The sequence below is a fragment of the Halichoeres trimaculatus genome, unplaced genomic scaffold (assembly GCF_033239565.1).
Source record: "Halichoeres trimaculatus isolate MK-OKI-2021-1 unplaced genomic scaffold, fHalTri1.1 fHalTri1_scaffold_5, whole genome shotgun sequence".
Lineage (NCBI taxonomy): Eukaryota > Metazoa > Chordata > Actinopteri > Labriformes > Labridae > Halichoeres > Halichoeres trimaculatus.
Window position 1 is genome coordinate 10,241,578 of NW_027437183.1, and position 27,991 is coordinate 10,269,568.

The 27,991-nt window shown below is 39.2% G+C and overlaps 1 protein-coding gene across 1 annotated transcript; it reads left to right on the top strand.

Annotated features, from left to right (window-relative positions):
• The first annotated feature begins 1,872 nt into the window (after positions 1-1,872).
• jak2b (Janus kinase 2b) lies at positions 1,873-27,987 on the top strand. The gene is made up of 24 exons (XM_074670074.1): positions 1,873-2,426; positions 4,737-4,973; positions 5,879-6,002; positions 6,085-6,202; positions 11,819-11,964; positions 12,514-12,805; positions 14,741-14,860; positions 15,071-15,228; positions 15,736-15,847; positions 16,833-17,019; positions 19,000-19,124; positions 19,273-19,407; positions 19,651-19,738; positions 20,334-20,461; positions 20,933-21,071; positions 21,458-21,609; positions 23,845-23,995; positions 24,314-24,450; positions 24,991-25,180; positions 25,290-25,414; positions 25,500-25,672; positions 25,944-26,061; positions 26,823-26,936; positions 27,103-27,987. The coding sequence occupies exons 2-24, from the start codon at positions 4,769-4,771 to the stop codon at positions 27,208-27,210; spliced, it is 3,345 nt and encodes a 1,114-aa protein (XP_074526175.1). The 5' UTR covers positions 1,873-2,426; positions 4,737-4,768; the 3' UTR covers positions 27,211-27,987.
• The last annotated feature ends 4 nt before the right edge of the window (positions 27,988-27,991 follow it).

A 27,991-nucleotide genomic window follows, 5' to 3' on the forward strand; every position in this document is an offset into this window, starting at 1 on the left:
GACTCCTTGCTTTCATTTTCTCCCTCTCCTCACTCCCTTGCTCTTATTGAGTCGTTTTTCTCCCCTCACCTCCTCCCTCTGCCAGGGGCAACCCGGCTGTGATGCTGTCGTAGATCCACTGGAGGGAAAATTTTTGGAGCAGAGCAGACTCCTGCTCCTGTGTGCATGTGCGTGTGCGTGTGTGTGTGTGTGTGTGTGTGTGTGTGTGTGTGTGTGTGTGTGACAAGAGACAAGCATCACCTGAATGCCCCAGGAGTCCCCCGGTGCCATTGTTGGTCTTAGTGTGTGTGTCAGGTGCTCGCCCACGGGTTTCACCAGGGGATACAAATGTCTGCCCTGCAGCAACTTTTGATTTCTTTAACTAGTTTGCCAGTAGTTTACATATACTGATGAGGATTTTACCTTTTGACGTCTTTGCAGATACAAATTGATTGTGATTATTTCCATGTAAGAAATAATTCTCCTGCAAGCTTCTATAAAAATGGTGCTTTTGACATTAATATTGAAGTCTAATTTTAATGTGTTTTGTTCATGTACTCTTTACCACAGCTGTTTCATATGTAGCCTAGAAACATCACAGCACTTTTGACTTATCTCTGTGGAATAAACATGTTTTTGTCAGACACCCCTGTAACATCATCAGCCTCAAAGTAAATCTGCACTGTGGTACTGTTTTGCATTTCATATTGAAGGATTTTTTTTTTCACACTCTGCTGCCTGCAGGAAATGTGCTGTAATCTGTGCATGTAGTGGTTAGTTTCGGTGGGTGTGTGTTGGTTAGGTTGCTGGTTTGTTGACAGTCAAGATAGTGGGCTGACTCAGGGTGAAGATGCTGCCTTCAGGAGCTGCTTATAACCTCCAAATTTCCAGTGTCAAAGGTAAATCTTCGATTTCCCACAATTTTTTCTGTGTATGTTTATACCAGCAACTTGAGTGGAAGTATTTGGGGGATTACTTCACAACTTGTTTTGTAACTACTTTGGGTAGTCCCTGAAAATCCTGATTGAAGACTTCCCTTTTGTGTTCTTTACAGATTTGCCCTCGCTTTAAAATTTAGGAAACAACAAGCAACCAGGTGGATAAAAAAGAGGGCAACAATAAAGGTGTGCACAGCTATCCCCTCATCCCTAACCGCCTACAGGGACTACACTGCATAAAACATAAAGGTTTTCATTGGTTTTAGTCAGATTTGTAATATCAGATGCTAAAAGGTGTTGTTGAAGCACCTCAGTTTATACCATTAACAGAGCTGTATTCTCTCCAGATTAATTTTTTCTTCCATTTACAGCTTAAAATGCTTATTTTCAAAACAATAGTAGCTTTCACATTTATTCAAAAACATGTAATCATAGGCTCTACTTATTATCTCGTTTTTATTTTATTCATGTATTTATTTTAAATGGGATTAAGGCTTTCAAATGGTGTCAGTAATCACAATTCAACTCACAATACTACACTCAATACATTGCCCATAATGGCAGTAACCTTGTGCCACAATTGCCTTGAGATTGACACTGAATCATTTGGTATTTGGTAATAGTCATTGGTAATACAATGACTATTGAATGAGTAAAGACAATAATATACTGCCTTATGAGACATTATATCACCATAAGTGCCAAGCCACACTTCTATTGTTATTGCATTTTCAGTCATTGGAAAGGACTAGAAATTTGCTTTTTGTATTATTATTATTATTATTATTATTATTATTATTATTATTCCTATAAATGCATGCATGCATGCATATCCACCCTGTTTTTGGAACGAGTAGATTTCATCAATATTTTACTATAATATTTGGATAGTTATACAATTTGTACGATTGTGACATTTCCGATGCCACCTGAATGCAGCATTGATATAGTGGGAGAGGCTGGTGGTGTGTTGACTGACTGTGGGCTTCGGTTTCGGCTGCACAGTAGCTGCCGCTGGTCAACTAGCTAGCTGTCCTTTCTAAGATAAAGGTATTCACAACTGACAAGATGTCAGTATTGTAGCTTTCTTCTTTTGACTGAAGCCACAAAAAGAAGTTTGTCTGCCAGTGAATTTCATGGATTTGTAACAAGTTATTTCAGAACCAGGCGTGTTTTTAGCTAACATTAGCTTAAGTTACAAGATTGACAAAATACACAGCTAAAGTTGCTCCCTGAGTGTGATGGGCAACGTTAGGCTCAACAGATGTAGGCTATGTGAAAGGATTGCCGGCTGAGTGCGACATGGAATTAACAATTTATCAAGATGGATTTCGGCCATTCAATAAACTGCAGTTTATTCGGGTGGTTACTTAAGTTGTGATCGTGGAGGTTTGAAGCAGCAGTGTCTGGGCGTTGCTGTCAAACTGTCGCTCGTCCTGGCTGCAACGCTGGCCTAGGAAGCTAGCAGCGAGCTAGCCTGCTAGCTGCACGTCCTGCTCAACCACCAAAGTAAGTGTCCAAACTCACAGATAATATGTTGACAGCTTTACCTGGTTTAATTTCTGATAGTGCGTAAATATAAATCGCAATCGTTAGTCAGTGAAGTTGCTGAAATTCATTGCATGCTCTGGTTATACAGCAGTTAACCTACATAGAGGTGGGTCTGTGAAGCTGCTAGCTTTAACTTAATCTACTGCAGCTATAACGTAAGCTAATGGTAGCACACAAGATCAAGGCCTTCATGATTTCGCACTGTTTATTGTGTTTTTACATGTTCATGTATATTTCATAGAATTTGTGAGGACTGGCTTGATTTTGAAAGTACTTTTTTTGCATAACAGCTCTCATGTGAGCACTCAACTTGCCATAAGAATGAAACCAACTTGAAACTATTGTTTTTTTCTTTTTATTTTGTCATTTCATTGTTTTGACATTTCTAGTGATACATTTGCCAGATACCCAAACATGAAACTGATAATGGATATTGTGTAAGTGCTTGTTATACTGGGATGTGCCTAATTAATTATATTGAGAATTATAGCGTTATCACTCGGGTGCTTCATGGCGACTCTCAGTTCACAGTTGCTTTAAATAAAGTTACATTCAAGTTGAAAATGCTGTCATGTTGGGGATGATTTGAGAAAAGTATGTTATGTGCAACAGCATTTTTCGATATTGCATAAAAAATGTAAAGTGGGGTAAATGAATAAATGAATGCATGTGAGCTTTCAGTTTTTAGGGTCCACCTGAGGTTGCAACAGGTCCCTCCTTAGTCCAGAACAAATCCAAAAAGATATTTCTACCTCCTTTAATTAACCTGAGTGTAGCAGTGAGCTTGAGCTGACTGTGTCAAAATGGTGTCAAGGCATTCCCATTAGACCCCAGCCTCACTTGCTTACATAAATTTATTTCCTCAACTATGAAATTGAGGTTTATTGAAGCCCTCTTTTTCTACTTTGTCTTTGTAATGAACTATATGATTGATTTCTCATGACAGGTGAGTCAAGTTAGTCCATGAACAACAAATTAGATGATTGTTGATGATTTCTGTCATCAACTGGAAGTCACTCCCTAGGAGAAAACGCTGAGTGCTCAACATTTCCACTTCCTTAAATCACAGGATCTGCTTCTCTCAGTTTTACGAGGTTGTAAATTGAATCATCCCTTTCTTGACAAGTGCAATTTTCTGGGGCCCCTTGGGTTCTGATGAGAAAATGAAACTTCTTTTTTCTCACTTTTCAAAGACCATACTCACTGAGCAGCAATTAGATAATTGTATGATTATTGTTTTAAATGGGGTTGTATGATATTGTATGATTAATCTGTTATCCCTTCTGCCCCCGCAGAGTGCATTCAAAAAACAGATTCAGTCTTTCCAGTGCAGACATAGGTAAAAAAAAAAAAAAAAAAAAGATGCTCTTCTTGCTATAATAAGGAGTATGAAAAGATTTTCTATGAACCACAAAATAGACCCGTTTTTAAAAATCTATAATAGAGGAAATGCAGCTGGATTATAAACCACATTTTAAAATTAGAAGGCAGAATTTGGAGAGGCAACATGGACAGTAATGACTGCTGCAGCTTTTTACAGTTTGAATCTACAATTTGTTGTAGGTGAAAGAAAATGACTCTTTTAAATGAACTAGTGATGTTAACATCATGATTCTTTTCTCAATTCTTAGAACTATTTGTGTTTTTTGTTTGAGAATATGTGTTCTTCTCTTTGTGCTTTTGTATAGTCTTATCAAATGTGATTTTGAAATTTTAACTTAAAGAGAGAAAAAGAAAAAAACAGTTGTCAACTAAATCACCAACGGCATGGCTCATGGGTCCTTGCTGATGATTGGGAAAGAGATACAACACCCAATAGATCAGTGTTCACTTCAATATAATACTGTCTTTGTGGCTCTATGTCTGCATTGGACAAAGACGTATCCAGGTTGGATATATATACATGCAGAACTAAAACTTGCTAAGAAGTAAAAGAATAACTTCCTTTCAACACTTAATATGTAGAAAATGTAATGCAGAAGAACTCAAATTCCCTACCCTGCATTTGCTTCAAAACTTGTCGGCCTGACTTTCATAACTGACACTGAGAGAAGCCCTGTTTCTGAATTAGATTTACAGATTTTATAACCTCCTTCCAGACAATGATTCCTCTGCGCCTCAGTTTTATGCAATGCTTGAACTGGTAACAGTTTATGCAACAGTCGAGAACATGTACCCTGGCTGATCATGGTAGTTAATTCTCCGCACTCTGCAGACAAAAGAAGCCACCGTTCCCTCTGCTCACATTATGTGTCTGACTGTTTGAAGGTTGCCTGTCGTTGATTGTCTCCCTGCCAACCATGGACACAGAGACCGACACCTGCCCCACGGTGCACCAAAATGGGACCGCCCATAGGGAATCTCCAGACACAAGTCCAGCTGCTGCTGTTCTGAGGCTTCACTTCTACCACAACAGTCAAAGAGAGGCAAACTGTGGCTTTCTCAGCTACCCAGCTGGAGACTATGTGGCCGAGGAGCTGTGTATAGATGCAGCCAAGGCGTGCAGTAAGTACTCCAGTTGTGCAGGCCTGCATAGTGCACCTCCATTCATGTGTTTTGCTGTAACTCGGGGCATAGGTCCCAAGATAAGGTTATCAAGAGGCCACAGTGAAACCAATCAGCAGATAAATTGTGGCTTGTTCAGTATGCTCAAGGCTTTGTTTACGGTCTGTTTAAATTTCTACATTCACTGTAAGGAGAAGCAGTGGTACTGTAGCTTTGCTGTTCTCTTGACTATAGGCTCTCACAGAGGTAGAAACTAAGAGTCCATAAAGTTATGCGCAACTAACACACGGAGCAAGATGTCCACAGGGTCTGGGCTAACCTGCAGGCTGCTGGAGTCACATGTTAAGTGTTTGGTGATAAACCAAACACAGCTGACATTTAGGACAAGCTTTGTTGACCTTTTGATCTCATGTGTTTGTCATTTGTTCAGAAACATGATCTGGTTGAAACTGCTCTTGTTACCAAAATACAAATTTCTGCAGGTATACTTCCCTAAGCTTTTCACTAAAGTTGTACAAAGACACTAAGAATAATGGGTTAAGGTGAAGTTACACCATTTATAGTGTTTTCTACTCTGAGCTTAGCAGTCCACCAAGGTATTTTAGCTCACCAACTTGATCCTCTGTAGCATTTTTTATTATTTTTTTGTACTCCATTTACTCTTAGTTAGCTAGCAGATTCATAGGGGATCTGAGGAGATAGTGGTAGTTCTAGCAATGACCTTTATTGGCTTGGGACAATTTGCTTGATGCATCTGCGGTTATCCCACTTATCAGAAGTTAAATAGGGAAAACAGTTTATCTCATATTTACATGAATTAGACTTAAAAAGTGGATTAGGCATCACTGACCAACAAGCTGTCTTTCTGGAACATAACGCACTCTCTATTTCTCCATCTATTGTAGGTATATCACCTCTGTACTGCAGCCTCTTTGGTCTCTTTCGAGAAAGAGACCACTTGTGGTTTTCACCCAACCACATCTTCCAGCTCGATGAATCGGCTTCAGAAGATGTGTTTTTCAGAATAAGGTAACCAACAGAATACGCTTTTTGGGTGTCTTTCCCAGCTTTGAGGTTATGTATCCTCTGACTTGCTTACTTTCTGCGACAGGTACTATTTCCCTGGCTGGTACAGCGGTGGTGCATCCAGAGCATATCGATATGGAGTTGCCAAAGGATCAGAAAGCCCTGTCCTCGATGACTTTGTAATGTCATACCTCTTCTCTCAGGTGAGCTCTTCGCAGACCTTATTTCCTTGGCTTTGTGAGACTAGAGCCAACAGTATTTAGTTTGAGCCTCTTTAACAGCTCAGTATTTTTCATTTTGTTTTTGATTTTAGCTGCATCATTATGTACACAGCCTGCAGAAGCAACATGCCAGGCCATAAACTTTATAAACCAGTTATCATGGTCACCCTTAAGTGCAAATCATTTAAATGGGTTTTCAACCGGAGCCAAATTTTCCTCAGTGGTTACTTAACTGGTAAATAAACAGATCCTTTGATTTTACAAAAAGGACATTAAAATGCAGTTTGATGTTTAAAATCAGTGTCTGGATGACGCACTTCCCAGTAGGTGGATGTCCAGAGGGCTTTAAAGCAAAGCTGCTACTAAATTATATGATGATTCTCCATCGTATAAAGGTTAGCCTCCCTGTAGTGTTCATTGTTCTTAATTTCTTTTGAAGTGTCCTCTTCTTTAAAATAAACCATGCACTGACACTGAAAGAAAAAATAAGCAGAGCATTTACAAGTTAGAAATCTGTGTCTCATTCATGGGAGTTGAATAAAATGCTTTATCCTCTTGAATCATTTTTTAGGGGAGCTATCTGAACTCATATTTAATAAAATGTATACCATTGGAGAGCTTGTTTATTCCCTTTTTAAATGTCACATTTGTAGGAAATACGTATTTGGGGGATGAGCAGCGGAGCCAAGTATGTGGGTCAACCCCATAAAAAAAAAATTGCCTAATCTTCTCTGGCAATGCCTAACACCTAATTCTGTCATTGACTCTTGTTCTGAGCTTCTGTTGCCCTCTAGAACTAACAAAGGGAAGTAAATTGGCTTTCCAGTGGTATAAGCTTCATTGTCAAGAAGCACTGTTAAAACAAAGAAATAATCTATCGAACTCAAATTGCCTTTGTGCTATGTTTATATGCAAACATGGGCCCAACTGTGTTTGTACCTGAATGTGATGAGACGTTACCATAGCTATAATTCAACACCAGAACACAGTGGCTCTAGCTGTCAGAATCAAACCAAACTGAGAGTTAGGACCAAAAGGTCTGTTTTGGTGCACAATTGTTGGAATTTTCGTTAGTGGTACCATCCACAACCTTGCCCCTCCATACCTCTGTGATCTACTCCATGTCTCCACTCCTGTCCACACACTCAGATCCTCATCCTCCACCCATCTTTCTGTCTCCCATGTCCATCTCTCAGCTAATTCTCCTGACCTCCACAACATTGACTCCCTCTCACTTTTCAAAACTGACCTCAAACACATCTGTTCAAATTAGACATGCACCGATTGATCGTTGACGATACCCCTAATTTTGGGAGATCGGTGATCAGTGATTGGCCCATCCTTATATTTGAAACTGATCTTATATACCTCCAGGGGTCTGACGGCCAGCCATTGTTGCTTTTTGCTATCAGACCTAAAACTCAGGACACTTTATTGGTTGTTAAAGTTAAAACATAAAGATTTCAGTGTTTCACAAGTATTGTACAATGATTTCAATAAAATAAGATTGGAACATTAAAGATATATGCTGTCAGTTATAGAAAATAAAAAATAAAAAATTGGTATTGGCCGAAATTGGTATCGGCAGGTCAGGCTTTTTAAAGATTAGTGATCGGCCAGAAAATTGTGATCTGTGCACCCCTAGTTTATATGTGCCCACTCTTTCTGATTCATGCCTTCCCCTATCTGTTGTTAATCATATTTTTTAATTTAGGTTTTTTTAGACTGTTTTGTAAAAATGTATTATAACTTTTGTCCTTCTTTTATATTTTAAGGTGTCCTTGAGGGTCCTGAAAGACACAATTTATATAAGATGTATTATTATTATTATTATTATTATTATTATTATTATTATAGTTTTTTTGCACCCTTCTGGTAGGCTACCATGCCCACTGATCTGACCCTAAATTTTCAGAATAAATTATCCGACTTTTTTTTTTTTTTTACAACTTTATTTATGACTTTTCAAGCATAAACACACAGAATCGACACACAAAAACAAAAAAAACAGGCAAGTCAACAAACAAAAAAGAGAGAAAAACAGACATCGAAAAAACTGCCAACATCAATAGATAAGGAGATGTATACAGAAATATAAATAGGCATGTCCGCCCGTCCTTTTGGATATAGTCAATAAAGGGTCTCCAAATGTCCAGGAACCTTTGATGAGAGTCCAACAGAGTGTACCCAATTTCCTCCAAATACATACAGGAAACCATGTCATCCAACCATAGTATGATAATGGTCTGACTTTTTGAACATACGTTCAGAAAGTGCACGCTGATTTTTAATCCAAACCGCATGTGGTCGTCACTCCGCCAACATGTTTTCTGGGTGAAGTGTTGCAGGGTTCAGTTTGCTGTGGGAACATTAGGGAGCGAGGTAAGGCTTCAGTGTTCCGAATCAGACAAAACTGTACAGAAAAAATTGGTTGAACCCTAAGCTAAACTGTATTCCTGCAAAACTATTGGGTACAGTTAAACCTCTTCTGTAAGAGGAGCCTTAGTATGTGCATCTTGCATGCAAAAATCCACACCTAAGTGCAAGCAAAACCTAAATGGGAATGCAAAATAGCTTCCCTGTTTGTGGTCTTTTGTGTGCATTACAAGTCCTTTATTTTGAAACATTGGAGTGTGCTGCTAAAGATAGAATTCATCAAATGCTTGCTGACTAGTTAGAATGTTGGGTGCAAAAGATCACTCCTCTTACTCCTTATACAGTTTTTTTGGCCAGCAAGGAAAACATTTGACTCTTGCATTCAGGTAAATCTGTACCTCTTTTATATTTTGACAGTGACTCCAAAATTAACTACATCTGGGAATGATTTAAAAAATGCACCGTGAGTCAAGTGCACAGGGGTGTTTGAGTTTCTGAAACAGTAAACTGATGAATTTCAGTTTCAAAACCAAGAAAAAGGCTGCGAAACAGTGTGGGATACAAGTTACTAAACATCTAGAAATTAAACCAGACTGCGGCCTAAATTACTAATATTAGAAAAATGACTATTTTCACAGTGGTGCATAACAGCGACTCAGAAAAGAAGAACTTAAGGCTATTTTTAGGGTGTTAAAAAAATGTTCCAAAAATATTTTGTCATCCAGACTCGTGGTGTTGTCTGCCCCAAATATCAAAATTTGATCAAAAATAATACATTGCTCTTAGCAGACTTGGATATGAGCCTGTGTGTGTTTCCTTTTATTGCAGCAAGTAAATGTTAACATCACTGCAGAGGCCAATATTCAGGGGAAAGAAAAATAAGACCCAATTCAACACTGTAGCTCATGAATGTGTTTGTTGAAATGTTTGCCCATTGAGTGCTTCTGTTCACTTTATTTTATTGATGCCCTCAAGGTTCATTCGTCTCCTCTCAGTTAGCAGACCAAACTCATGATCAAGGGTTACTCTAAGTCTGCCCTGCTTTTTTTGTCATGAATGAAGCACATTTTTAATTGTGTGGTGGCTACACTCACTGCTTGAGAATTTTTCTTTGGGTTTTTAAGTCACGAGAAAACAGGAGAGTACAGTAAAATCATCTTGTCAGACAGGAAGAGAGAAATGCAACAGACTTTTTTTCAGATGTTTAATTGCAGTCCGGCAACTCTGAGTCAAGAACTTGTGTGCTTAAACTGCAGTGAAATAGAAAGGAGGTCTGTATAATAGGTGAACTAAGGTAACTCTAGCCAGTAATATGACTGGAGCTAGCCTCTAGTTAACCTTAGGATTATGTGGATTTATGCCTGTGGAAATCTGTGCTTGTGGGAAAAGCCTATAAGGGAAGCACCGATGCAGGGGTCATCTGAGGGTGGCTCATATTGTGTGTTTGCAGCCATTTGAGATGCTTGCATTCACTGTGGACAGATTTTATGTTTAGCTCTGTGAAGGACATGTGGAATTCCTGAGTGCTTAGTCCAGCACAGAGCCCCAGTGTTTGTGATAAAGTCAGGCTGTTATGACTTTTAGAAGGAAGTGTGTCTCTGCACTTGCCAGCCAAATTATTAACAGACTGAAAAAAATAGTTAAAAGCAAAGAGTTTTGTTTTTCCATGAAAAAAATGAACAGTTGTTGTTGGGGATACAATTTCATTCTACTGACTTTAACACATATTTCGAGCACAACATTGTTAGTTGTTAGTTGTTAGGGTGTAGGACAGGGTGATATTAAATCATAAAAGATTGGAATGTGTTGATGATTAGCCAATCCAAAGAGATCTTAGTGTTGGTATGTTCAATCACTGTCACTTCTTAAATTGTTTTTTAAACACATCTCAGTATCTGCTTTGCCATAATGAGTGAATCCACTGCTCATTTAGCTTCTCATTCTACATATAACAATACAGCACTTAAATGCTTTTCCTGGGCGTCGTCTTCATTTTCTAACAAGCTGCTTCTTTCATACATAAAGTGAACATACTCACACTTTGAAATGCTAACTAATCTTATAAAACTAAGTTTCAGTCTTACTTTTGTCAGACATAAATCATGTAGAACGAACAGTAGACAACTAGTTTTTCTGTAATGTTTATGCAACAACACTGAGACCTTTACAACTTCAACCAGTTTAAAACATAAACATAGAAAACTCAAATCATTAGATTTTCAAGTGAATACTTCTGCCTTCTTATTTAAGAGATTGTTTTAGGAGTGAAGCCCATTCATAAAGTAACAGACTCTTATTATTGGGATGAACAAGTGAGTCAAAGAGTGATATGCTAGTTTTATAAGCTAGCTGTTGTGTAACAAGAGTACATGTACCTTTGTGTTGTTGTTGTGTTGTAGTTCATAAACTAACTTTAATTTTTGACTTAAGTGAAAAGTCTGACTGAATGTCCACAAAATTTTCTAGGAGTATATTTTTCAGATAAGTAAATCAGTTTTTGAGAGCTGTTCCGTAAGTTGAAAGCTCTTCAGAATAAACATGAAGGAGAGTGGTAAATAAGTTGTGATCATGATTCTGCCATAAAACGATCACAATATGAGTATGAAAGTGATGCAGTAGCACAATGCAAGCTTAATTTTCTGCAACTTTTTGATAACTTTTGTAAGGGCAATGGCCAGTTATACAGCAAAGCTTTATCCGTGGTTATGTTGTCACACAAAGCCTGGACCAAAGATCAAGTAAGAAGATAAAAAAAAAGTTTTACCCTGCAGTTATGGTCTGATAAGTTTTCACACTCAGTTAATCAATCAAAACAAGAGTTATGAACATGACGTCAAACAAAGCGTCAGGACACATATTTGTTGAACAGTCAGTTGTGGTCAGCTGTCATCCTTCATCACCAGGAAAATGAAAACAATGTTTGTTCCAGTCACAAACAAGTCATGTTGTCCCAGACTATCCTCATTCATTTTATTGTCTCATTTTGTACAGAGGAGGTCATAATCAAAGAGCTGTGAAGCTGCTTCAGGAAATTCAGTCTTATACCATTTGATCTTATGCCATTTTCCTTTTAAATGGTGCCATATTTGTCAGGAACATGCATTTGTTGAGTGAGCAGAAAAGCTGAGTATGTGGGATGTACATAGAACATTTTCTGTGTACACTCATTGAGGTGTCAACAGCCATGATGCTAACACTGACTGTGTTTCTCTCTGTGTGCAGTGGAGAAACGACTTTGTGAATGGTTTGGTGAGGATCCCGAACTCCCATGAGACTCAGGAAGAGTGCCTCGGTATGGCCGTGCTGGACATGACACGAACAGCCAAGGAGAGACAGATGTCGCCGCTCGACATTTACCACACTATAAGGTACAAAGAAAGAACAAAAGCAGGTTTCTCAGGGGATTATCTGGAAATAACTCCTGCTTAGCACTCTTTGATGTAATAGTGTTACTGTTGCTGTTACAAAACCTGATATCTAGGATTATTAACACTTGTACTGCAAATGTTGTTTATGAAACTAAGCCAATCTTCTTAAAGACTGTTATTGACATCCTTGTGTGCCCCTGAATTAACTGAAATAAAAGTACATGAACTTGGTTTGCGGAAATCGGCAAAGTGAAACTTCCAATTAGGAATTATTAGTTTTAAGAGTATGTAAAAAATACAGAACACGGAGTGCCAGCTAAAAAAGCTTAGCTTCAAACTGAAGTTCTGTTATTACTTTTGTTTTCAACTCTAAAAGCATTTTCCTGCCAAAATTTTTGTTGTTTATTAATGCATAAACCCCTTTTTACATACTTTTTCAAAAAGAGTTAATCTTTAGGGTTAAAACTTCTTTTATGTACTGCTCATCAAACTGTGTTACTAAAATAAATGCACGAGAAACATTTCCTTTTCTCTCTTGCCTGCCTCTAGCTACAAGTCCTTCTTGCCCAAGGATGTGAAGGCGCAGATCCAGGACTGCAACTTCCTGACCCGCAAGCGAATCCGTTTTCGCTTCAAGCGCTTCATCCAGCAGTTCAGTCAATGTCGGACCACAGCGCGAGACCTCAAGCTCAAGTACCTCATCAGCATGGAGTCCCTGGAGAAGGCCTTCTACACAGAGACCTTCCAGGTCCGGGAACCATCCAAGGGACAGCTCATCATCCTGGTGGCAGCAGATTGTGGCATCCAATGGTGCCCGGAGAAATTAAAAGATTCTGAGCAGGTTGGTGATGCAGGAGTGAGATGTGAGGGAAGATTTTTGTGCATTAAATCTCTTCTGATGTCGGTCTGAGAGAAACACAGAGGGTCTTTGTCTCTTTTTTACAAGCATGAGAAATAACAAAAAAAGACATTGGTAATTGCATACAGATTCATTAATATCAACAAAGAATCTGTATGCAAGTGACACATGCTGTGTCCCAAATCGTGTACATCCATAAGTACACTTACATGGAGTGCACTCTTGCAAAGGGGGGTGTCCCAAATCAGTCATCAAATCGCATTTCACAACCATTCACAGCTGCTCTTCTGCTTTTCATCAATAAATCATGATTTTATCCGTTCCCGCCCTTTCCTCAATGTAGCCAATGTGGCGACCATCGAGTGAGGGAAGTGTCCAAGCTTCCCCATGCAACTTTTGGACCATTTTTAAAGCGCCAGCTGAGAAATCAAAGTGCACTGTGTTTTTCCATACTGTCAGTGTGAACGAGCTAATGCACTCAAAATAGTAAGTGTAAGTGTAGAAGTACGCAACAACGTAAAACAAAGCAACAGTTTTGGGTGTCAGAAGCAATGTTATCATGGTGAACAAAACTGGAAAAGCATTAGATTCCTTTGGTAATGACTGTTTCTGAATGGAACAGGTTGCAGTGGAAAGGGATTAAGTACATAAAGTAGTTGTATGGAACATTTCTCTAGGGGAAAAATGCCATTCATTTCAAAGTCCATTTGAAAAGCTCACACAGGAGGCTAACCTAGCTTACCTTGTCAAGGTAAAGGAGGGTGCCCAGCCCCCTTCCCCTGAAACGGAAGCTAATCCCCAGCCAGGCAGCACAGTGGAGCATGAGACAGTCGTAGGGCAGGCAAAACTGATGCAGTGTTTTATTGTTTGTTCATCTGTCCTCAGTAAATACATTTCTGATATTTTTTTTGCCTTTGGCAACTACCCCTTGTAACAAAAAAGGCTGAAACTAATGAAAACTAGAAAAGCGCTCAGCAAGCACGGACCTAGCATATTGTGATTGTCGCGCAACACTTAAGTCCTACTTTAATGTTATACTCCCTTTCAGCAGACTGTCTGCTACAATTTGGTGTTAGTTGCAGGTTTTTACGATAATTTGTTACCTGACAGTGTTGAAAATTATGAAGACCCAGTACATATTTCATGTTCCGGTTCGTTACCTTGTCTTGTATTGTTTTGCAAAGCAATCCAACCATCTATCCTGGAGGTATATACACATATGGTGAAAACGTCCCTATCTCACAATGATAAAGAATCCTTTAAAAAAGTCCTGGATCTAGACCGTGATCCGGATCACCTCCAAAATTTAATCACATCTTTCTTATCCCATTTTGAACATTTCCTAAGAAAATCATCAAGATCCATTTGTTAGTTTTTGAGTTATCTTGTTCACAGACAAACAAACTAAAAGACAAACTCTCCCAAATACATAACCTCCTTGGCAGAGATAATTGGGCATTTTTAAAAAACAAAAAATAAAATAAACTAGAAAACCAGCTTTAGAAACTAATTAAAACTAAACTGAAGTTGTTCCAAAAGTAAAAAAAATAAAAAGAAAAGAAAGAAAAATGTAAAACTTAAACTTTGCTCAGAAGTCTTTTGGGAAACCCGTACGTATTTCAAAGGGATGTGGCTACATAAACAAACAGTAGGCAAATGTGGAACATATCAGCCGTATCGTCTCAGCCCATTTGCTGTCATCTCATGATGACTAGATATCTATGATGAAAAAATATATTTTAGTCAGTGTACATTTCAAAAAATAGATCCCCACTATCAGATTTTTCCATGTCAGTGGCATTGTTAAATGGTTCGAAAGAGACTTCTTGTTTGTGGATCATTGCTCAGTTGGTTTTGTGTATTTGGAGTCATTTCAACATAGTGTAAAAGTTATTTCTTCCTCTGTCTTCTGTCCAGGAGCTGAACCCCTTGTGTGACTTTCCTGACGTCACGGACATCAGCATCAAACAGGGAAACAAGGAGGGAGCTGCAGAGAGCCGAGTGGTCACCATCAGCAAACAAGATGGCAAGAATCTGGTAATTACATTTCTTGGATGTTTGTTTTGAACTCTGTCGTAGCCAGAAAAAGAGACTTGTAAATCTGAGCAGCTGTAGGCAAACGATTAGAAGAATCTGGGTTTTCCATTTCAAGCTTTTTATGCAACTGGAGTTTTATGATATAAGAGATTTTGCTTGGAGAGTGCGGGAAGCTTACGTTTTTCTAATAGTTGTATTTGTATGTTTCAGGAGCTGGAGTTCTCCAGTCTGTCTGAAGCTCTCTCCTTTGTTTCTCTCATCGATGGCTACTATCGTCTGACCACGGATGCTCATCACTACCTTTGTAAAGAAGTGGCTCCTCCTCGCCTTGTGGAGGCCATCGCTTCCCACTGTCATGGCCCGATCTCGTGAGTGGCGATTGAAGAGTTTGTTTGTTTCCCTGAACTTGGATCAGTTATACTGTCTCTGTTCCCAAACATCACATTTGAAGCAAACAGAAATGTTTATCGTAATTGAAATAATTTTAATTTAACCCCGTGTCATGCTGATTGGTTTTGCCCTCACTGCTTCAGTTGTCTGAAAAGATAATTAATTTTTCAACGCTGTCAAACCAAGTCATGCCATGTTCACACAGTGGTTAGCAAAGCTTAAAAAGAAGCATAAATGAACACAGCCACAAATAAAATTTTTCTTTTGGTATTAATCGCACTCTTGTCCTTAACTGCAGTGTTTTGTGCTCAGCTGCTCCAGTCAGTAACAGTGACCTATATTTATTAAATAAAACTATTATGTGATATTACATCCATTATTTCATACAAGCAGTGTTCTAGCATTTGCATTCGTCTCTTTGTGGTGTGTGATATGACTTTTGAAAATAATAAAAAAGAGAATAATCTCCTTGTCTCTTGCTGCAGGATGGAGTTTGCAATCACTCGGCTTCAGAAATGTGGAAACAAGCGAGGGCTTTACATTTTAAGATGTAGCCCAAAGGATTACAACAAGTATTTTCTGACTTTTCCTGTTCAGGTATGTTAATGTCATCTCCCTCTTTTTTTAATTAACAGTCTTTTTCAGACTTTACACCGGTTATAATTTATCAAAAAAAGCTTTAATAACACTAAGTCCTGGCCAGATAATTCAAAAATGACCAGAAGCTGTCATTAGAAACAGTTGTTATCTGGTCTGAACATATGCAAACAAGATTTTGTCCATTTTTCAGATGAATATAAGAGCTTACCTCTTGTTAAAGGCCTGGACCACGGGTATATGAATATTTTGTGACCGGATATCTTTGTCCTTGTTTAAATATAAATCTCTGTCCACACCACAGAAATATCTCTGTCCATACAAAGAGGCAAAATCGTAAACGATTGCCTCTGGAGCCTGCAATGCCATGCGGAGCCAATAAGTGGCAGGTTAGCAAAATGTGAAAACCATAGAAGAAAAACGTTATGAGTGTGAGCAGTCAGAAACAGGACGAAGAAGCAGTCATAAAAGAAAAAAGAAAAATGTGCGTTTAGGAATATATCTATATTCGAGTGGTCCAGGCCTAAATGACTCAAACACAAGAAAAGGGAACACGCTCTCATCAATTAAATGTAACTATTGAATATTATACTATATATTGCACTTTTTCTTTTTGTACATTGTTATACGTGTTCTTCGTACTGTGAGGGGAGCAGCTCTCTCTAGTTTTGTTATTTTATGATGATGATAAAGGCTGTTCTATTCGCTTGCACTTTGTAGCTTGTATTGGAGTTAAGTTGAACTATAAAGGCTTTGTGTGATTCACTCTTAGACTGAACTGACCTTTCACATGTAACAGCAGATGCATACAGCAGCACAGTATTTTGTGAGCTACGTGCATGAAAATTGATTTCCTAGTATGACTTTTTATTGTCTTTATTGGTCTCATGAACTACTTCCTTCTTGTCCACATCACTGGTGTTTTAGTTTTCTGTTCAGTTCCTTTGAAGATGCATTTGTCTGCTTCCCTCTCTCTGTCTGCCAGGTGTACGATTCAGTGGAGTACAAGCACTGTCAGGTAACCAGGTCTGAAAGCGGAGAGTTTAACCTCAGCGGAACCAAAAGAAACTTCAGCAGCTTACAAGAGCTCCTCAGCTGCTACCAAAAGGAAACCGTGCGCTCTGAGAGTGTCATTTTCCAGTTCAGCAAGTGCTGTCCTCCTAAATCCAAAGGTAAACTAGACTCTTGGAACGATCCCATGTGGAAACAACTTTGTTTGTCTCTAAATTAATAATGCACGATTTCAGCCTGGTTTTCACAGATGTCCTATCAATGCTGTTTTAAAACTGAAGCAGAAAAAGGCAATGAAAGGGGCTGAAGGGGGCAGCTTTGTGTTTGCTTCCTATTCTTATTTAACCAATGATTCTTGAGCACGCAGACTATCACTTTTAACACAGGGCCTCTACGCTCACAATTAAAGTTATTGAGCTGGACTGATCAGTCTGATGTCAAAGAGCCTGCAGCTATTTCTTTTCAGATGCTGCTGAATATAGAGACAGCATTCTGGATTCTGTTAATAAACATTGTCCCCGATAAACTGAATCACATTGCCTGAGGTTCACAATAACCCAAGGCTCATTATCATCTTTTTCACATGGTTTTAAAGTAGAGGCAGTTCGCCATCTGGTGTAAAATCCCCCAGTGACCAGTATCTTTTAAATCTTTCACATCTTTGAACTTTCTGTGCTATTTATGATCATGTTAGCGCACAAATAAATATTTAAAAATCTGAGAATTAAATATTTTCAAAATGTGGGTGTTCAGTGTGTGTAGTTGGATAATTATTGCATAAAAATATCTAAATAATCATAAACAGTCATGCCAACACACGTGCAGCAAAAGTGCTCCACCCCTGCTCAAACAGTCTCAGTTCATCTGGTTTTGTTGTTTTTGCCATTAGCTATCCTTTGTGCCTTTACGCTAATGTATGCAGTCTCCACATGTGAATCCACTGGTGAATGCCAGTCCACTTTACGCCAGCTGAGGTAGATTTGGAGAAACACTTAGATGTGTTTATGGAAAGCTCCAGCAGTCCTCCAGGTCCTCTCCTCTTGTCCCTAAAAACTGGTTCTCTAACTTTGTGCAGAAATCTCAGAGCTAAGCCAAACAGCTTTATAGTTCCCAGTGCAATGGTTTCCAGTAATTCAGCCTCTGCCTCTCCCAGCATCACATGTCCATGATGTCCAGAATGTAGTAACAAAAGTAATAAATGACATAAGTATTTTGTAACATGGCACAGAGAGAACATTTGAAATTAAAAGTTTTTAGATGCTGAAGTTTCTTTTCCTCTGGTTCAGAATAGGATGGTTCGAACATAAATTTGCTCTGCATTGCAACATATTGTGTTGTGACTGTTGTCATGCTTTACTTTGATTGAATTGTGTCAGTCAAAAGAGTAATGGTCAGAACTTGATTATGGTTGTTTGAACAAGGGAATTAAATTATTCTGAATGTTTACTAGTCTCTGATTCCATTGAATGCTTAATGACACATTGATTTCTGGTGTTGTTTATAATTTTAAACATTTCAAATCCTGCTCAGGGAAATTATAGTCATTTTCTAATTAAACCAGAGCTTTTCTAAGGTCTTGTAGACATATAACCACGTCTTTCCAAAAATTTCATTTTCAAAAATACTTCTGTCCACATGTAACCAGGCAAATCCGATGATAAGTGCCAAACTTGAAAGTGCCAGTGTTTTCCAGACTTGAAACCTGTGCCTGCCAATCAGAATGAACTTCCTTCATTCAACTGTGACGTTTGAGAACCAAAATCACACTTCCCCGGTGTATACATGAAACTATAACCTCGGATTTTTCTAAATTTTTCACTTTTGCTTGAGTTTCCAGAGAACAATGTTTTTAGTGATGTAAAACTGCAGTTTAATGTGAATGACAGGCGTAACTGTATGAAAATAAATGCAGTTTCCCAGATACCTGGCTACATGTGGACATGGCCTCAGACAAGCACTTTTTATGTTGGGTTCATTTCCACTGAAAACATGGTGAAAAAAATCTATATCCATGAGTTTTAAAATGTCATAGGTTGCTTCCTTGCATCATGTTTCTATTTCTCAGGCTTTTTTGCCAATTCAGCTAACCAGTAACACCCAAAATGTCTTTGTCCAATCATGTTTTTATCTGTCTTCAACAGAGAAGTCCTGCCTTCTTGTGTGCAGGAGCAACAAGGGCTCTGAAGTGCCTTCATCTCCGTCACTGCATCGACACAACGTCAGTCAGATGGTTTTCCACAAGATCAGGAAAGAAGATCTGGAGTTTGTAAGCTCAGTTTATATTTTCAGTGTGATTCTCTTGTCTTCTATATTTACTCTCTTCTCCTGCTCGAACTCAAGTGTCACATTAACAAGCATAACTACTGGTTAACTTCTAACGCTTTTGAATAAAAAATGATGTTTTTGTGATTTAGATGGAGAGTTTAGGTCAAGGGACATTTACAAAGATCTTTAAAGGGGTCCGCAAAGAGCTGGGAGATTATGGACTTGTGCACCAAACTGAAGTAGTCATGAAGGTCCTGGACCAAGCCCACAGGAATTACTCTGAGGTCAGTGACCATGAAGCTTTAAAGAGTATTTTAATTCTTGTGAAAGCTGGTATTAAAGTGAAAAAAATATATATTGACATTTAAAACTTATTTATGAACCTGCAGACTTAATTAAAATATGATAATTTTTTCCTACAATAAGAGCAATAATTTGTTCTTAGCCTTGTCAAGCTTTTAATTTTTTTTAGTAAAGGGCCTGTATCATAATGTTTTCCTCTTCTCTCTGTCTTCTTTTGTCTGCAGTCTTTCTTTGAAGCAGCCAGCATGATGAGTCAGCTGTCACACATACACCTGATTCTCAACTATGGTGTGTGTGTCTGTGGGGAAGAAAGTAAGTTGGCCTAAGAGATGGACTCGATGTAAGCACATGGATGTCCCCATATGCCCTCCCACACACACACACACACACACACACACGCTCACACACAGCATACATTCACTTGGCAAACATTATAAGCTTACGTCTTTACGCTGTAATGATGTCAGGAGTCTTCTGTTGGTGCCATAATCTTGAGCAGACTCATCAGTGGGAGGCTTAGAGCAGTGATTAAACGATGGGGATGGTGGGCTATTCTGAGGAGGATTACAATCCCCTGACCAGAAGCTCTTTGAACTGCTTCGCACCGTCCTCACCTCACAACACTTCTGCTGCTACTTGAATGACCTGTTTTGACTGCTTTCTGACAGAAATAATGGTGTGATTTATGACGTGAACTTAACCCTTGAGAGTCTGGAAACTAAAAAAAGAAGATCTTTCTGGTTATGGAGTTGTAAGAAGGGGCTTTCCTTAACCTTATTTTGCAAAGCGTCTCATGATGATAATTTCATTATTTAGGTCAGGATGACATGGAAGTGATGTTGAGGAGCACAGAGTTTATTGTCAATGTGTGTTTTAACCTCAGCTGAAAAATCACATGTTTCTGCAGATATAATGGTGCAGGAGTTTGTGAAGTTTGGATCTTTGGACACCTACTTGAAGAAAAACAAGAACACAATAAACATCCTGTGGAAGCTGGAGGTGGCCAAACAGCTGGCCTGGGCCATGAACTTCCTGGTAGGAATCTGTGAGAACTAGAATGTAACAATCAGACCTCATCACAGCAGTCCCCCCCTCAGGCTGTGTTTTTATTTTTTGAAGTATTCTAAAACTAAAGCAAAAAAAATCATACATCTCTGCATTCTGCTCAAAGAAATGAGCAGAGAAAATCTACAACGATTTGGAAATTTGTTTTAGAATAATTAAGGACAGAGCACAGCAACTTAAATCAATGATTGTGGTTAATTAGATCAGTATACGCTTGGGCTTCATAGATTCTCATTCTGTTTTAAATAATAGGTATGTAACGTTTATTTTTACTTGAACTTAGAAATTATATGTTAGCAAAGGAAGTAGGAAATATCAAGCTTGAGGGATTGGAAGAAAATTCTATCATGCAAAAAAGATTTCCAGGTTTCATTCGGTAGTATCATTAAAAAGTTTATCTTGTGGTTAACAATTGATAATTACATCTTTGCCTACCTGCAGGAAGAAAAAAATCTTGTCCACGGAAATGTTTGTGCTAAGAACGTTCTTCTGATCCGAGAAGACGATCGACGAGCCGGGAACCCGCCCTTCATCAAACTGAGCGACCCCGGTATCAGCATCACAGTCCTGCCAAAAGAAAGTAAGTTCATGAGTACTTCTCAGACACTGATGAGACCCGCTCTAAGGGCCTAAAATGAAAGGATAAGACGTGGAGAACAATAATAATTTAAAAAGCATCCCATGTCAGTTTTAATGTAATACTCTTCACTAAACAGCAGAGGGCACCAGCTCAACATGGCTGCAATAGCAATGAGCCTGAATGTTATGAATTTCATTTTGCATTTGATTTCTTGATGTGAAGCAGAAGTAAATTTGGGTAGAATGAGTGATAAAAAATGATGTGCTTTTGGTTGATCAAAAAAAGAGCTTTATTAAAGAAAACACTGAAATGATGTAACGTGGAGAGCACGAAAGCCAGCCTCATATTTCTGACAGCTTTCGTTAACTGTTTTTGTTTCTGTTTAGTTCTAATCGAGAGGATCCCTTGGGTGCCCCCTGAATGTATTGAGGACCCTGCCAACCTGAGCCTGGCTGCAGACAAGTGGAGCTTTGGCACCACGCTATGGGAGATCTGCAGCGGTGGGGAGAAACCTTTGGCAACACTTGATAATTCAAAGGTAGGGCTGGGTGTTGAGAGAACAAAATGTAACCTGTCACAGGACTTAAAAGACAGCTGCAGCACTGTGCATGACATGCTGTGTTAATTCTATGACAGGGCGTTCATTCTGCTATGGGGCTGGGAGTTTCCAAGTAGTCGTTTAAAATATCTGTTGACGTTGCAGTGAATAATACGTGACATACCTGTGCTGTAACCTACTGAGCTATTGTGGACACGAGAAGTGGGTCAAAGATTACATAAGAAACATGTATGAATGGACTGTTGTGTTTTTCTACATGAATGTAATACAAGTAGCGACTCATGTTTTCTCACCTTCAATCAGCCAGACTAAACTGGTTTTGGCAGGTTCCACACACTGGGTGGATATGGGCAGAAATTACATAACAGCATCATGTGGCCTTCTTTATTTCTCTAGCTATTGTTCAACTCAAAATTCAAATGAGTACTGTACCCTACGATTCTACAATTTCACTGAGCAGACACTTTTTTCCAAAGCTAGAATTTAGACAGAGGGAAAACCCTAGTGCAACACAGTACAAATTATTTGGCTGCAGGTGCTGCCATGAAGCACAAGAGGAAGTTCTTTTTTCCCCATGTAGAATAATGTGTCCATAATTAACCACAGCTAATCACTGCAACAAAATAGTTAAACAACATTCAATGACCAGTGCCAAATATTCCCTTAGAGCTGGGTCTTAGACCTTTGACTCATTCTACCCCTGAGGACAAAAAGGAAAAGGTTCGGATTAAGGGCCTAAGTGTTCCCTGAACAGATGAGTTTTCAGACATCTCTTAAAGTAGAAAGGGACTCTGCAGATCGTATCGTATAGGTAATTCATTCCACCACTTGGGCAAAAATCAGAGGAGAAGAGTCTGGCTAGAGATTTCGAGCCGCGCTGGGCTGGGAGCACCAGGCATCTTTTACAGGCAGAGCATAGTGGGCGAGAAGGAGTGTAGACCTGGTTGAGGGACCCTAGATAGGAAGAAGCTGTTTTTGTCAATGATTTGTCAGCCAGAAGAAGAGCTTTGAATTTGATTCGAGCTCCCACTATAGACTTTTAAACACTCCTGCTGGTTTACAAAGCTCTGAATAGATTAGGGCCAAAATATATGAATGATCTTTTGATCCCATATGAACCTACAAGACCACTTAGGTCGTCTTGATCAGGTCGGCTTTCAGTCCCCAAAGTCAGAACCAAACATTGAGAGGCAGCATTCAGCTTATGCTCCAAATATCTGGAACAAACTGCCAGAAAAGTTCAGGTCTGCTCAAACTCTGAGCTCCTTTAAACCCAGGTTGAAGACTCGTGTTGTTACAGCTTACTTTTATTGGAGCATTTTAACAATACATTTAAATCACTTTTCTTAAAAAAAAAATTAAAAAAAAAAAATCAAATTGCTGACTCATCTTAAAATCTGTTTTAAAATCTGGTTTAACTTTTTTTTTTCTTCTACTCTTATTTTGTTATATTGTATCTTATTATTTTAATCTGCTTTTTAATTGTTTTTCTTTAATATGTTCTGTCTGTGCTAAATAAATAAACTTTCCTTGCCTTCCACTGAAAGCCAGTGAGGAGAAAGCAGGGTGGCATGTGCTGTTTTGGGCTGGTTAAAGACCAGACATGCTGCTGCATTCTGGATCATCTGTAGAGGTTTAGATGTACACGCAGAGAGGCTGGCCAGGAGGGAGTTGCAGTAGTCGATGCGTGAAATCGACTGTATAACATAACATGAACGTAGTCTCCCCAGCCTCACCCGTCTGTTTCTGAAACAGAAAATGAAGCACATCAGCTATTGCGGCCATATTGGTAGTGGCAAAGGACTTCGCTATAGGGCACCTGTCGGTCGCTTGACCGTGAGCTGTGCCTCTGATTGGGCGAGCTTGGGATCTTAATATCCTCTGGGTTAGAAGCCAGCCTCAAAGGGGCCACTTGAGAAACAGCAGATTTTACCGCTTCCACGTGAACCTTAAAGGTCAGCTGATTGTCAATCATGTACCCAGATTTCTGTCAAGGGGAAATCTGAATCAAAAAGCATCCCCAGTACAATATGGGACTCAGTTACTTTACAGAATTGTGTGATGATAGGAGCTCTGAAAGTTTTAGTGTCTCAAAAAGATTTTTTTAAAAAGCCCCAAAATGTTTTTTTTTTCCCATAAATAAATAAAAAAAACTTAGTTGTTGTGTTTTCACTTTCTAACTTACCTTTTTACCTTTGATTTTTGTCCCTTTAGAAAACTCTCTTTTATGTGGACCATCACCAGCTCCCAGCCCCAAAGTGGACCGAGCTGGCAAACCTGATCACCAGCTGCATGGACTACGAGCCCACATTCAGACCAACATTTCGTGCGATCATCCGTGACCTGCACAGCCTCTTCACACCAGGTTACTGGATACACCTCTCATCAGCCTGTCCAAATGTCCCCGACAGTGTCCCTGCAGGGAATCTAGGTCACATTACTGTAGAATCACAAATTCTTTTAGACACACCTCTGACCACACACACATTTATCAGGGCGTCAGAAAGATGTCAGTGAAAAAAGAACTGGCTCTTGGTGTGGTTAGGTAACCATCAGCTGCTATTCTAATTCACCTACTAAGTGGAGTGAGGTGTGTTAAAGGGATTCCTCAGCATTTTTAGCAATGACTGATGAGACATTTGAAACATTGAGTAACTTGGTGTTTGTTGTGTCTTGCCTCTAGACTATGAGCTCATCGTGGACAGTGACATCCTGCCAAACAGGACTGCAGGCTCAGGCTGGACATCTGGAGGCTTTGAGAGTCAAGAGCCGGCTCAGTTTGAAGAGAGACATCTCATATTCTTACAGCAGCTGGGCAAGGTAGTGAGAAGTTTGGAAACTGTAATAACTTTGCGTTTGCTATAATATGTGTGATGTTTTATGTAACCAAGATTAAGGTAGTGATCAATTCACCACCCATCACCTGGTTGGCAATTCCCACTTTAATGCTCTTATCCTATATATTAGTACATTTTTCATTTTTCATTTTTATATGCAAAGACTTTTTTTATATGAGTAGTGTTATTTCATTTATGTTATTTGTTTATTTTTTTGTTATTTTTTTAAATATTGCACCAATAGACCATGACAAATTCCTTGTAATGTAGAAACTACTTGGCAATAAATCTGATTCTGTTCTAAAAGGAAAATGAATCTTGGTGGAAAAAAAAACTGTTACAATTTTTTTTTTTAAATCTACCTTTTGACTCTATTCTATTAAACATGGTGCATCCACCATTTTTTAAGGAATGTACATTTTAAAAGAGTACTGAACTTATAAACAAAAGACAGAGCAACTGGTTTGTTGTTTTGGGAGCAGGTGAAATCAGGGGACTCAACCTTATCTGTCTTCTCCTTCAGGGAAACTTTGGCAGTGTGGAGATGTGCCGTTACGACCCGCTTCAGGACAACACTGGAGAGGTTGTAGCTGTGAAGAAGCTCCAGCACAGCACAGCAGAGCACTTAAGAGACTTTGAGAGGGAAATCGAGATCCTCAAATCGCTGCAGCATGAAAACATCGTCAAATACAAAGGCGTTTGCTACAGTGCGGGTAGAGTTATCAATACTTCAACCACTCCTGAGTCCAAATACTTTCAATACACCTACTTCATGTTTCCATATCATGTCCATGTGTTTCTTCTCATCTTTGATCCTCTCAGGGCGAAGAAATCTCCGCCTCATCATGGAATATCTGCCTTTTGGCAGTCTGCGAGATTACCTCATGAAAAACAGGGAGAGGATTGACCACAGGAAGCTCGTCCATTACACTTCACAGATCTGCAAGGTACTGCCCTGCTGTCCACTTCTGACAGATACCCTCTGAGGCTGCCAGCCATTAGAGTGACAGATCTTTTCCTTTGGGTTAACAGGGTATGGAGTACTTGTCGAGTAAGCGGTATATCCACCGAGACTTGGCGACACGAAATATTCTCGTGGAAAGTGAGCTGAGGGTGAAGATTGGAGATTTTGGCCTCACTAAAGTTCTGCCTCAGGACAAAGAGTACTACATGGTCAAAGAGCCAGGAGAGAGTCCCATTTTCTGGTTAGAGGCTGATGCTTTTACAATCTTTAAGATGTTTTATTCCCCCCAGTAAAAACAAAACTTGCACCCTCTTTTTCAGAAACTTTGCACTTTTTTCTTTGTTTCTCTGTCACATTTCCCGTCTATTTTATTAACTTTTTTAACAAAGAGCATTTGTTTGTTTCGCTGTTATTTCCAACTTAACACCTGTATTCATATACCTACAGATCTACTTTCCTAAATGGGGCAGGACAGAGACATTGACTCACAAAGTGTATGTTTTTATTTGAAGGTACGCTCCTGAGTCGTTGACCGAGAGTAAATTCTCTGTGGCGTCAGATGTCTGGAGCTTTGGAGTGGTTCTGTATGAGCTCTTCACTCACAGTGACAAGAACAGCAGTCCTCCTGCAGTAAGTGATAACACACACAAGCGAGCAACAGCCCTTAGTGGGGTCTAGCCTCATGTTTACTAGGAGATTTTGCTGAAGTTGTGTGCAGTAAACAGAAAACACACCAAACAACAAGTGTAGGGTCTCTGTTTGTGATCATGCTGTGCATTGTTTACTCCTCTTCTTCTTGAGATCTCGCTTTTATTTTGAAAAGGTGCCATGGCTGGCCTCCCACAGGGGTCAACATTAATGATTTTTTTTTTGTCTTTTTTATTTTTCCATCAAAGAAATAAAAAGTGTTACTCAGTAAAACATGTCCTTTTAGATAAAAACTAGAAATAAGTGTGTTGAACACAGTATTCCTACAGATCAAACACAAATCATAGCACAGAAATTACACACCTTTCAACAACATGAAGAGACATGTAGGAAATCTGCAATGTAAAGAAACAAATTGACCAGAAGGCTCAGGCTGATTGATGTGTTTTGAAGTTGACATCAGAGCACTGTGGTTCATGTCCTGGAAAAGAATCTTTACGTTTGGACCCTGCGGCTCAGCTTATCATTCAGCTTCAGAAGAAGACATTTGTCATCCATTTTCTACCAGAGCTGTCACCTGTACTACCTTGCCAGAAGTCTGGAGTGATTGATGTCTGTAAACACAATTATATTCCCCTTTATGTTTGCCAGATTTAATTAGGAGTATAAATGTTAACATGTTTAGATTTGTTGCCATTCTGAGAATCTATCTTGTTTTTTTATGCTGTCTGTGTTCTCCTCAGGTTTTTATGTCCATGATGGGGAACGACAAGCAGGGACAGTTAATCGTCTATCACCTCATTGAACTCCTCAAATCAGGCAGCAGGCTGCCTCAACCTCTGGGATGTCCCACAGAGGTAACTGAACACCTAAACTGCATATGTACATGTCAACACTGACACTCTGTGATACAGATGTATTGATGGACTCACGACGAGTCTGCCCTAACTTCTCAGTTCTCTTTGTGTCTGCTCTCTGTGCTCTAAACTGAGTTTTCTATCTTCTCACCTGTTTTTCTCTCAGATTCATGAAATCATGGAGGAGTGCTGGGACAACGACCCCGGCTTGCGTCCGTCTTTCAAGGAGCTCGCTCTGCGCATCGACTTGTTCAGGGACAGTAAAGAATTTTAGACAGAAAAATCACCCAAAGTGCCCTGCTCCTCAGCAACCGAGTGGCTCTTAACATTGTCGTCCTGTTTGTGACAAAGGGACAAAGGCCAAAAAGAGGTTCTTCTCCTGCTTAGTGCCAGCGTATGGCAAAGAGCTTGTGACTGAAAGAGTGGTGGTTCAAAACCAGGACCAGATGAGAAACTACTGCCAAGGTGCCTTTAAGCAAGGCACTTAGCCCAATTTCTATTGTGGAGCTGCTAAGTAATGAGCAGCGGGATAGAAAAGGACTCTTGGATGAAAGGAACTGCTGACTGTAGATGTTGCTGAAAAGCATTCAGTCAAACATACTGGAAACAGAAGAGGTATTGGAGACTGTGAGGAGATGATTGCCAGGTTTAAAGCTAGAGATGCTTGGTGTCAAACAAGTTCTCAGTGTACAAATGTATGTTTGTGTGTGCAAGACAGAGAGAAAGAGAGTATTAGTGTGCACGTGCGTGTGTTTATACAAGCAGCTAGCAGGGCTAGCTCCTACCACCCCCTTTACCCCCCACACCTCAAGAGGAATGGACTCGTAGTGTTCAGTGTTTTCTATGTATGTGTGTATATACAAACACTATATTTGTGTACATATGACAAGAAAATTTTATAATTTTATAAAATGAAAATACAGTGAAAAACTATATTTGAACTGCCAGGAAAACGTCAGTGTTAATGAAGTACAACAAAAGTGATTTACAAAAATCTGTTATTGTTTCATGTTTTCATTGTCAGAGGTGGTGTGAACATTAAACTGTTAAGTTCC